This window comes from Pollicipes pollicipes, unplaced genomic scaffold (genome assembly GCF_011947565.3).
Source record: "Pollicipes pollicipes isolate AB1234 unplaced genomic scaffold, Ppol_2.1 Scaffold_7261;HRSCAF=8764_pilon_pilon_pilon, whole genome shotgun sequence".
NCBI lineage: Eukaryota > Metazoa > Arthropoda > Thecostraca > Pollicipedomorpha > Pollicipedidae > Pollicipes > Pollicipes pollicipes.
The window spans coordinates 38,918,339-38,930,325 of NW_023597054.1; the positions used below are offsets into that span (position 1 = coordinate 38,918,339).

General features: G+C 66.9%; 2 protein-coding genes and 1 long non-coding RNA gene across 3 annotated transcripts; 2 read left to right on the forward strand and 1 right to left on the reverse strand.

Annotated features, from left to right (window-relative positions):
• Positions 1–336: 336 nt before the first annotated feature.
• Positions 337–6,688, forward strand: LOC119112831 (ribonucleoprotein PTB-binding 1; the record flags this gene model as incomplete). Its single annotated transcript, XM_037237117.1, has 4 exons — positions 337–472; positions 2,007–2,145; positions 2,500–2,608; positions 6,257–6,688. Coding segments are annotated over 4 exons (816 nt in total), but the record flags the coding sequence as incomplete, so codon positions are not given.
• Position 6,689: 1 nt separating this feature from the next.
• Positions 6,690–9,667, forward strand: LOC119112830 (ribonucleoprotein PTB-binding 1). The gene is made up of 2 exons (XM_037237116.1): positions 6,690–6,790; positions 8,035–9,667. The coding sequence occupies exons 1-2, from the start codon at positions 6,725–6,727 to the stop codon at positions 8,623–8,625; spliced, it is 657 nt and encodes a 218-aa protein (XP_037093011.1). The 5' UTR covers positions 6,690–6,724; the 3' UTR covers positions 8,626–9,667.
• A 153-nt stretch (positions 9,668–9,820) lies between these two features.
• Positions 9,821–10,432, reverse strand: LOC119112222 (uncharacterized). The gene is made up of 2 exons (XR_005095698.1): positions 10,323–10,432; positions 9,821–9,986 (listed from the first exon to the last, which is right to left on the reverse strand). It is a non-coding gene; the product is annotated as an uncharacterized LOC119112222 (long non-coding RNA).
• Positions 10,433–11,987: the final 1,555 nt, after the last annotated feature.

Genomic DNA, 11,987 nt, shown 5'->3' on the forward strand with positions numbered 1-11,987 from the left:
ATACGAATTCCCGCTGCTCCAGCCCACCACACCGAGCGAACCGATTAGACCCGCTCTCGTCAGCCCGTGCGACAGGCAAGCCGGCGCTCTCGTGCTGCCGCGCCGGCGGCGCCGCCCCGCACGTCTCGAGCCCGCCTCCGCCGACCGGCTGCCTGACGCCGTCCCTCGCGCCCGCAGGACCTGCAGCAGGCGTTCCGGCCGCGGCTCGAGCTCTACAACGTGCAGCTGCAGCCGGCCTCGCAGTCGGCGACGGCCCACGTGCGCCAGCCGGAGCTGCTGGAGGAGGCGGCCCGGTACGCGGACGTGCGGCTGCCGGGCGCCGCCGGCCCGCTGGCCGTCAGCCTCTCGGCCACTGACGGCCTGCTGTGCACGGCCCGGCTGCCGGCCGCGCTCACCGACGACGAGCTCACGCGCACCGCAGAGATGTTCGGCCCCGTCCGCTTCGCCTTCGTGTTGCGCTCCGAGACGACAGGTGAGCGACAGCGGCTCGGCGCGGCGCGATCTGGTCCGGCCCGCCCTGGCCTGGCCTGGCCTGGCGTGGCGGCGACGGAAGCTGCCCGGCGCGGCGCGGCCTGGCCTGGTCTGGTCTGGCCTGGCCTGGCCTGGCCTGGCCTGGCCTGGCCTGGCCTGGCCTGGTCTGGTCTGGCCTGGCCTGGCCTGGTCTGGTACGGCCTGGTCTGGCCTGGCCTGGTCTGGCACGGCCTGGCCTGGTCTGGCGACGGCCCGGCGGCATTGGACGCCGCCGCTTGACGCGTAATCCAGTCTGGGATCGGCGATCCGGGGCGGCCGGCGTGTCTGGCCGTGACCTGGCCAGTGTCAGTCGCCGGCCGGCCTGGCTAGCGGCGCGTGATTGGCGCCGGCCGGTCCGGCCAGCGGCGTGTGATTGGCGCCGGCCGGCCGGTGGTCGGCGGCACGCTCCGCCCCGCCGCGGCCGGGGATCGGGGACCGGACGAGACGCGAGGGAGGCGATGCGGCGCCCGCCTAACCGGTCGGGAGGGCGGCCGGAGACGACTCGTCGGCGGCCGGAGCGAGTCGGTGTTACTGATGTACCCGGGGCGTGGTGGCCGCCGCGACCAATCTCGGTGACCGTGGCCGTGGCCTCGCACGCCGTCACGGCCGCAGGGGGGCGGGGGCACGGCTGCGATGCGCCGCGACCCTGACCTTGACCCCGCTCCGTATGCGTGCCGGGGTCGGCTGGCGGTCACTGCCGCACTGCTAGCCGCAGATGACAGGCAGCTCGCTCCTCTTCGCTGGGCTCCCGCACTTTCAGTTAGCCAGTCGCTCTCGGCTCGTCTATGATTTAAGAGCGGGTGGGCTTCGTCATTTGATCAACGAATCAGCGCCTATCTCTTAAGATTACGTTTTCATTGGACGAGGCGGCGCCCGTCTGCACTGGCGGGGGCCTCCCGCGCCGTGTTTGGACTGGCGGCTCGACGAGAGGACCGATCTCTCGAGTCACTGCCGATGTAAGGAGGCGCATGTGTGGTTGGCCTGGCCGGGTGTCCAGGTGATCACCGGTCGTCGAGCGGGTAACCAAGTGATGATCAGCTGCCCAGCGGGTGACCAGGTGATCATCGGTCGCCGAGCGGCTGAACAGGTGATAACAAGTCGTCTATCGGGTGGCTGGTGATCATCGATCACCGAGCCAGTGACCAGGTGATTACCTGGTCACCGAGCAGTTAATTAGGCGATCACCGGTCGTTGACCGGTTGACCATGTGATCACGGGTTGCTGACCGGGTGATCACGGGTTGCTGACCGGGTGACCAGGTGATCACCGGTCGTTGACCGGGTGACCAGGTGATCACCGGTCGCCGACCGGGTCCCGTCATCAGTATTCGGTACCGGCCGCGGCCCGGCTGGCGCGCGCGCACGTTCGCTCACCCGCTCGCTCGCTCGCTCGGTCCGCGCTCAGCCACTGGCCGTACCGGCCAGCGCGGCCGCCCAGCTGTCCCGGCGCTGCCGCCCGCTCGGTGCACTGACTGACGCGTCCCCGCGCCGCCGCAGGTGCCAGCAAGCGCTACGGCTTCGTCATGTACGCCAGCAAGGAGGCGGCGTTCCACGCTAAGAGCCTGCTGGACGGCAAGGTGGTGGGCGGCGCTGCGATCCTCTGCGACTGGGTGGATCCGACGCACACCACCCTGAGGTCAGCCGGGCGGCCGCCGCCTCCGCCGCGCTGCTCTGCCTGCCGCGCGGCGCCCGCCCCTCTGCCCCCGCTCCCCACTTTATCTGTCTCTTTCTGTCTCTTTCTGTCTCTTTCTCCACTCGCTGTCGCGCCGGCTCTGCGTCCCATCCCTCTTGTCTTTGACCTCTTGTTTCTCGTTGATTGCCTCTCGTTTCTTGCCCCTGGTCTCTTGACTCTTCTCTCGTGTCTGCGGTCGGCGGAGCTGACGCGCGCGCGCGCGCGCGCCCCGGGCTGCCTGCCGATGTTGCCTGCGTCTTGTTCAGCCCCTGTTCTCTCCTCCTGTAGTTAACGCCCTTGGCCTCTTGTGATTTTCAGATCTTTGCATTCCAAGTGTTTGCACGTCGCGAACCTGCCAGCCGGCTATAAGAATATGGGCGAATTTAGGCAGCTATTCTCTTGCGTACAAAACCCTCCTTATTGCCAAGTAAGTATGCGTTTTTTACTTACTGTAGCTGCTTCCATAGTGGACCCGCCGAGTATGCTTGACTACTTCGTTTATTGCTCTGTTTGCTGACCACATTTCATTTTCGTTTGGCATTCTTGACTTGTGCGGTTACCATGGAAGAAGCTCTTGTTTTTAATTACGCCATATTTTGTTCTGTGCGTGCGTGTCCTCTTGACCGTCAATCACTGCGCGCTGTATGTAAAATGCCTGCTTTAACATGGAGTAGCCACCTCCGTCTGGCGGAACTGACCAGCTCTTGACATCTCTCTGTCTCTGTCAGTGCCTTTGCTCGGTGGTTCGATTCGCCCACTGTCCGCCCGCTTGCCTTGCCGCCCAGTATTCCAGGACACCGCAGGAGCCGCCGGCGCCGACCGGCCGCGCCACCGACCGGTTGAGGAGCCCCTGTCCTGACCTGACCTGACCTGACCTGCCGGTGTTGTCCGCACCGTCTGCCCCCGCACGCCGCGGCCGGCGCCAGATCGGCCGGCGGCGTCTCCGCGCTCGCTTGGCAGCGGCCGTGCGGCGCACACTGAGCCTCTGTTCGGCCTCCTGTTTGCGGTTGCTGTTCTCGGGCGGCGGCCCGTTGTTTGTGGAGCGGCGGTAACACGCGTGACGCCGCGCGGCCGAGCGACGGAACACAGGTGCGGCCGGCGTCTGTTTATCGTCCCGACACGGCGGCCCTGATTGACGAGCGACGGCGACGGTGGCGCCGCCGCGCGGCACCGGCCGACGGCGCGGTTTGGGCGGCGGCTGCGTCGGTCGGCCGCCACGAGCGCTGACGAGACTGCCGGGAGGCTCCGTTCGGGTCCCGCGGCGACTCTGTCGGCATCCGACGGGGCCTCGGGGCCTCCGTCGGCCCCGCCGACGCCTGGCGCTGCCGGCGACGCAGGGTACCAGCCGTCCTCCCCCGCGGGGCTCCGGTGTTTGACCGACAGTTCAGTCACCACGACGCCCGTGAATGCGGATGGCTCGGACATAGTGCCACAGCGTGGCTTGCACCCTGACACTCGCGCTGTAAAAGCCTGCCGCGACTGAGCACCGTGTGAACCGGGCCGACCGTCGCCGGTCTGCTGCTCAACCGGTGGCACATTGCCGTCGCGTCCAGCGGCGTGTGTAGGGCCGAGAGGTTCGGATGGGCCGCGGGAGCCTCCCGCCGAGATCGATCGACCCCGGTGTATGTGCGCCTGTCGCTGGGGGCGGGGTGAGTCGTGAGCGGCGCGCTCCGAGGCACCACTCTCGGCGCGGCCGCTCGCGTCGCAGCGCCGGCCGCGGCCGCCAGGTGACCCGGCGGCGGCGTATTGATTCCAAACAGGCAATCCCGGTCGGTGGCGGCCCGCCGGCGGGCGTCGCCGAGAGCGCCGCTCGAGCACGCCGGCCAGCATTATTGTCGGCTCGAGCGGCGCTCTAATCACCCGCCGTCGGCCGCCGTCGGTCGCCGCGGCGCATGGCGTCGTTAATTACGGCGCCGCGGCCGACCCGAGCGGCGCGCTGAACGCCCCGATCGCACGCTACCGGCTCGCGGCGTGTCGACCGGCCGGCCGCTATCGCCGGCGCCAAGCGGCGGCGCTCGCTGGCCGCCGGCCGGCGCGGCGGGAGCGGTAACTCGGAGCGACGCGGCTATTCGGCCGGTGTAACAAGTGCCCGGCGGCCGACAGAGCCGACCGTGCCCTGCCCCGCGGCAGCGGCCGGCCGACCGGGCTCGCAGCGACCCGGACTGCCAAGATGCTAGGCCGTCGACGCCACGTATGAGGTCATGCCCCATAGATTCTGCGCCGTTCGGAGTTCGCAGCGACCCGGACGGCGAAGATTCTACGTGACGTCACGCAGAAAAGAACGTTGTTGACTTGCTGCGAATACGCCGGACGTCTCCGGTCCGGCCAGCAGCCGCTGGCGGACTGGGCCAACCCCGGACCTCGTGGGGGCGTGGCTGGTACACCGGTGCAGGGCCGCCCACACAGCGAGCGTGTCTCCGTCAGCAGGCACGGCAGGCAGCAGTCACACGGACTGTCAGACCGCCTGACAGCAGCAGCAGGTCGGGGCCCGGCGCGGCAGGCCGGCCCGTCAAACCGTCTGACAGCAGCAGCAGATCGGGGCCCGGCGCAGCGGGCCGGCCCGTCAGACCGTCTGACAACAGCAGCAGGCCGGGGCCCAGCGCGGCGGGTCGGCCGGTCAGACGGGGTGGGGGCGGGCCGGCGCCGGCGACGACACCGACTCGTCGGCCGGTATCAGCGCGCCGACGGTCGGTCATTACTTAGCGGCCCAGGCGGCCGGCCTGATACGCTCGCCAGGCAACTCTCATTACTTAGCGGAGCGGCTCGGGGCGCACGGCGCGGTCCGGCCGGTCCGATCGTGGTCCGATAGACACGCCACGCGACAGTCGTTAGCCGGCGGATGAGCGGTCTGGTGCTCTGAGGCCCGGCCTGGTGCCCCGAAGCCCGGTCTGGTGCTCTGAGGGCCGGCCTGGTTCTCTGAATCCCGGCCTGGTGCTCTGAGGCCCGACTGGGCGTCTAGAGCTCCGTGTAGCGAATCACTCGCTGGTCGTTATGAGTCGACCAACAAAGCTATCGAGCCTCGCTCGTGCGCGAGCGGATAGCTCTAGTTGGCTCGGTGCGTCCATTTTTCATTGATCAGTTCGGAGGAGCGAGCCGTGAACGCTAGTGCTGCAGCGGCACGGCGGCACTAATCAGCACGAGAGAGCGGGTTTCGTCCAGTGAAGCAAAGATGCTTTGCTGATTTCTCGACTTTCATCTTTCCTTGGTAACAGTTGAAGGCATTGTTGGCTCCTCACGGAACTTCGGGTGAACCGTCGCAAACGACCATGTCCGTAACACCGCCTCGTTCGTAAGTAGCCGTTTCGAGCGCGGTAATCCCAGTGCGCCGGCGCGTGACCTGGCTCACACCGCTGCCCCTGACTCACACACGCCGTCCGATGCCTGGTGACTGGACCCCTCGCGCCGCCGGCTGACGGGTGCGGCCGTGTGGCTGTTAAGCCGCCCGTCCCGGTCCTCTTTCCCACGTCCTCGCGCGCTGGCCCGAGTCCTCCCCTGCGTCACCGGCCGCTGCTCGGTGTATTTGTCCTGTCTTGCGGGCCACTGGCCGCGGCTCCGGTCCGACTCCCAGCGGCCGGGAGCAGCCCTGACCGGGGCGGCGCGACTCGGCCGCTGGCCGCGGCTCCGGTCCGACTCCCAGCGGCCGGGGGCAGCCCTGACCGGGGCGGCGCGGCTGGGCCACTGGCCGCGGCTCCGGTCCGACTCCCAGCGGCCGGGAGCAGCCCTGACCGGGGCGGCGCGGCTCCGGTCCGACTCCCAGCGGCCGGGGCGGCGCGACTCGGCCGCTGGCCGCGGCGTCGGTCCGACTCCCAGCGGCCGGGAGCAGCCCTGACCGGGGCGGCGCGGCTCGGCTGCCGGCAGTGCAACTGCGCCGGTCGCGTCTGCCGGCCGGCCGATTGACTGCCGGTTCGTTAATTTGGGTCGGCTGACCTTTTCAAGCGGGCCGTATCAATTTCGCCACGAGCTACAGACAGCGGGCGTGTCGGGGCGGAGATAGGGCGGCGGCTGCCGCGCGCTGGCAGCTGGGCCCGGGGCGGCACCGGTACCGACGCTGACCCCACAACTGCGTCATTCGCAGATCGCCCTGAAGAACGGCTCGCCTCAAGACTGGGGCCTGGTGGAGTTTATGTCGGCGGAGGTGGCCGAGCGCACGCAGCAGCGCATGGCGAACCACGTGCTGCGCGGCAGCCAGCTGGAGGTGCACTTCTGCATGCCGGGCGTGCGCGCCATCGACATCTACATGCGACTGCTGAACGAGTCGGCGGCGCCGCGCGCGCGCTCGGCGCTGCTGCCGGACCCGCCGGCGCCGGCCGTCTACCAGCAGATGAAGAACCTCAGCCAGCAGAACCCGGCGTTCGCGCAGAACCTGCAGAACATCGTGACGTCGCAGATCTCCGAGCTGCAGCAGGAGATGGCGCAGGCGCAGAGCGGCTTTGCGCCGCCGCCGCCGCCGCCTCCGCCGCCGCCGGCACCCCCGACGTCGGCGCCACCGCCGCCGCGGCCGCCGCCGGCCGTGTTAGGCCAGCCGCTGCTGTTTCCGGCCGGCATGGTGGGGCTGATGCCGCCGCCGCCGCCGCCGCCCAGCGCCCATCTTCGACATGTAGCGCCGCCGGTACGTGCTCGGACGCTCCCCCCCCCCGCCCCCCCCCCCGCTGTCCGCAGGCTACTCCCGGCGGGGGGAGGGGGGCTTCGCGGTCCGGTGTTGTGCAGTGCTATGTCGTCATGTCATGCGGTGTGAGATGAACGTCTTCTTTGGCGCCACTTTGTGATGCATTCACGCCTTTGGTTACGAGGAAAACGACTTTACCAGCGCCTAATTCGCTGGCGTGGGTAGTGGTGCTCCTCATAGTGTACACACGGTGTCGGGCACGCACACATCCTGCACTAAGGCTTTTCACGTAAAAGACCATCTGATGGGCGAGGTCGTGAGGAAAAGGGTGATGCCAGTTAAGACTGATTGTGTGGCAATATGGAGACCGTTCAGTCTCTGAAAGCGCATATAATGGCGCCATCAAATATTCTTAGAATTCGTTAATAGGCGAAAAGGGCGAGGCCATTAGGAAGTTAAAGGTCGATTGCAGAGTAAAAGCTCAGGGGCTTTCATATCTGCGAGGCGGACGTTGAAGGTCACGATCGGAGAACGCTGCCAAAACAGACTTCCAATGCCCAGGCTCACAAAATGAGATCCCCATCCCCCATCGTCCGGCAGCGCGGCGTCTCGCCCGGGCGTCGCCCCCCCCCCCCCCCCTCCCCCTTATCCGCCGCTGCTGCCGACACCATTTGGCCGCCAGTTAATGAGTGCCGGCCGGGTCATCGGCTGAGCTGGGCGACGGCGTGGGAATAGTCCGGGGTCACCAGTCGTTAGTACGCCTGATTCGGCCCGGGCCCAAATGTCACGGCGCGTTGCCGCTGCACCGATTTAGCCTGGGGGCGCGCGGTTGGCGGGCCGGCCGCCCCATCACCATGCGCAGCCCCGCCCCCGTCGCGTTCTGCCGTCGCTTGGCTGTAACACCGCACCGCTGCGGTTGGACTCCTGTGGTTTAGCTGGCGTCAGTTACGTGCGGGTGTCAGCGGGGCATTCTCAGCCAAACATCGCGGTGTTTGAACCCCACGACCGGCAGAGCGGCGTTGCCATGCGTGGCGGTGCTCATTGCTCACTACTGCTAGTACTCATACTGCTTATTGCGCGCTTGCATTGCTAACACTCGGCTGTTGTTTTGATGCGGGAGGACGCGCGTTTGTGCGCTGGGACGAGCGTTGGCCGGTGGCGGCGCTGTGCTCTGGCCGCCGGCGCGTCTGACCGCCCGCCTCAGGCCGCCAGAAGCTGACCGGACGCACGCGTTCTCTCCGTTGCAGTACTTCCTGCCGGGTCTGGGCAGTCCGCTGCTGCAGGGCGGGTTCGCCGGTGGACAACTGGTGCCACCCGTCTCGGTGGCCGGCTCGCTGATGCTGCCGCCGCAGCCGGTGGCCATGTTGCCGCCGCCGCCGCCGCTGGCCGCCGCCGACCCCGTCACGCAGATGAGCGACGAACTGCAGAGCACCATCTCCTCGCTGATGAGCAAGGCACAGGGTCTGAACCAGCTGCTGGCGCTGGTCAACGGTCAGAAGGCGGCAGCGGCGGCGGCCGCCGCAGCTGCCGCGCCCATGCCGCCCACGCCGCCTGCCGACGACTCGTCGCAGTACGTGAGCTCCCTGCTGCAGGCGCTCCAGAGTGCTCAGGCGGCGTCGGCGTCGGCGGGTGCCGCCGCCGTGTCGGCCGCCTCGCCCGTGTTCAGCATGCCTAGCCCGCTGGGCGGCTCGCCGGTCACGCCGCAGGGCCAGAAGCGCAAGTACCATCACCTGTTGCCGTCGCCCGAGCCGTCCCCGGAGACGGACTTCGTCGGCCAGCACTCGCAGGGGCTCGGCGGCCACTACGCCGAGACCTATCTCAAACGCAAACGCTACTAGCAGCGCCAACGCGCCGAGCCGGGCTCGTCGCCCCGGTCCGGTCCGGTCCGGCCCGCGGCTGGCGGCGCTGCTCTGTCGGGGCGCGGGCCGCGCCGCACCAGGCACGCCGCGTCCAATCTTCTGTCTCTGTCCGTGTGGCGACTCGACTGTTTGTTTGTCCCCTGTCCCTCGCGTCGCACGACGACCCGCGGCAAACTGGACGGCCCGTGCGACCGCCATCTTAATCGGGTGCCTTTGGGAAGAAGCTTTCACGAGATTAACTTCCGTCTTCGCGCTGTCGTCACGTCGCACACACAAAGCCGGGCGAGTTTGCTGTCAGGTGATAGCGGGTTTGGGAACGCCGTGTCCGACTCGTTTTAAATCGGTGGTCGCGACCGAAGGCTCTATTTTGTACATATGCCTGGGTTGGCGGCGGGCAAGTGGTACCTGCAACGCGGCAATTACCAGTCTCACTGGCTCCTCTCTGTGTGCATCCGTTTTGTTACGTAGCCCTTGGGCATTTTACTTGGCTGCTTGTTTGCTCGGACTTTGCCGTCTCTGTTGGACGACAGTGTGTTGACGCAGGTGTACATGCATGATCTCATCCGGCGAGGTGGGTGAAAATTCGGCGCTGGGCATTTGGCCGGGGCAGAGCGCGTCTGGCCGTTGGGTGTGCGCCGCCGCCATCAACCGAGGACCAAGCGCCCGTCGTCTGGGCGCCACACCCCGCTGTGACTCCGGCTTCCGGAGCGGGCTGCGCGCAGGCCGGCCCGCCCCACTCACTCGCGAGATCAAACCCCACTTCATACGCACGCCAACGGACCGCGCTCTGCGTACGTGTGCTTATGTGTGTATGTGTGCGTGCGTGTGTGCGCGGTCGGGAGAGCGAGGTGTACCGTTTTACCCAGCGTGGCCATTTTTGTACGAGCGCAGCGTTGAACTGCGCGCGCGCGCTGTCTCGTGCTGACGTCCAGGGCGGTGCCGGCCGCCGCGCCGCTCTAGCTGTTGTCCGTTCCGCACTGTCCCACCCGGCGTGCCAATATATATATACTCAGCCCCCGCCTTCTTGCCTTTGTCTGTCTCCGTCCACGCCTGAGCGACTGAAAACGGACGTGGTGGTGATGTCACTCCCGCTTGTGTCAGCGGGCGTGATGGCGACGTCACACCCGCCTGTATTAGCGGGAGGCCGCGCTCAATGCCACCGAAAGACACAAACGAGACAAACGCCGTTTATTCAGACGTTTTCCTCTTCTTCGCCGGAATAACTTGTGCCTCTTTCTTCTCCATCTTGAGCCTTTCTTCCTTCTTGCTCATGTAGGTAGACACGTTGTCGAACCACTGCTTGAACAGCCAGCTCACCTGCTGTGCCATCTCGAAGGTACCTGGAACGCCAGGCCCTCGTCAGCACACACACACCCCACTCCCACCTGTCCTAGGGTCGGCGGGGGCGCGTCCCTATCGGTCACGACCCCCTGAGCAGCGATCATCGGACGAGGGGAGGCACCAGCGCGCCCCGGCAATATCGCCTCGCTAGCGACGCTGCGCACACGACAGCCGCAGTCAAAAGCTTCATGACTAGGCATGGGCTCCAAACGTGCGGGATCCTAATACATCCGCGCTACCGCGGTTTTCTACTCGAGCGCTGAAAAAGGCGCGAGCGCGTAACCCTCGGCGCGCCATGTAGCGCTGGCCATCGCGCCGTGCCCCGTCCGAAGTACCTTGCAGCTGGGGCGTGAGGGTGGCGGCTGCGGCGGCGAGCGGTCCGTCGGGCAGCGGCCGCAGCCGGTCGCCGTCGGCGGCGGCGGCGAACACGGCCAGCGGGCCGGCCGTGCCCAGGCCCGGCCCCAGCACGTACAGCCGGCCGGCGGCGGCCGCCACCGCCCAGGGGGCCGCCGGCAGTCGCAGCGGTGGCAGCGGCGTCACAGAGTGGCCGCTCACGGAGAACACGGGCATCTGGCTCCAGCTGTGGCACGGGACACGCTGACAGCACTGAGACACGGACATCCGACTACAGCTGACAATAACACGGACATCCGACTCCAGCTGTCACAACGACACGGACATCCGGCTCCAGCTGTCACAATAACAGACCCTCGACACCAGCTGGAGTTGGAGAACAGGTACAGTGACTATGACCCGGATGATGATGATGATTTGGGCTTTCGGCCCACCGACTACGTTGGTCATATGGCGACCATACTATAGCCCGGGCATCCGACCCAAGCTGTGACAAGTGACCGGACATTCCTAACACTGACATCCTACTCCAACTGCAGCACAGGGAGTGGTGGGAGCACGGATATCCGATTACAGCTGTGACACTGGGACGGACAGCATTAATAAGCTGGACACGCTACTCCAGCTGGGGCACCGGCCACACACGTGTCCCGACTCCGACGCCCAGCGGCGGCGCGGCGGTGCGCTGCTGACACCTGATGGTCTGACGCACGTCCCGGCGCCCGTGGCCAACGGCAACGGCGCCCAGCGGCGGCGCACCGTCGACGCCTGATGGTCTGACGCACGTCCCGGCGCCCGCGTGCCGTGGCCGACGGCACGCGGCGGGACGGTGACCCACGCCGACGTCAGCTGCGACTCCGACTGCGGTGACGCAGCACGGAGACGTGACCTCTGGCCCGACGCCACGTCACGACATTATGACGCAGCACTGGTGTCGACGGCGACAGCCGGTGCCTCGCTGTCACGCGACAGGGACCGGAACAGGCGCACCCCTGACTGCCAGGCCGTGCTGCCGGCGACACCACACCGCCCTGCCCCGTCCTGCCGCGCCTGGCCGCGTGGTCACGCGCGCACGCGCGCGCGCGGACCGCACCACAGCGGTGGCAAAAGACTGGCTAGTCACATGGCCATTGACACCACCTTCTTCCGTCTTCACGAGCGTGTTGTCACCATTTCTAAGCAACGCTCCACGATGACTGTGATATGCATCCACCACCACCTGCCAGGCGCCATCGGTAGCCTGTTTATTTCTGTCCTTGTCGAGTGAATCTCCCAGTCGGGAGCCGACGATGGACTCTACAGCTGTTTGTGTGAGTGATCACCAACCGAGCGCATTTATTGACAATGACTGATGCGCGCGTCTGTCGGCCACAAAATGGATGCTAGACCGCGTTTTACGATCTGGGGTGATTGAATATACGGGCGAGAGCGCACCAAATAGATACTGGAGGATGTCTCGATATTAAGGCCGCACAAGACCTTCCTGAGGGCGTAGTTGCAAGCTGCTGAGCTGCGCTTCAGGGGCCGCAGGGCCGCAACCAACGGACGGAGTGCCAGAGCTGCGCCATTCGTCCAACGCAGACCACGGCGCCGGGATAACCTGACACCGGGCTAATATGAAGCCAGCGCAGAATGAACCGGTGTGC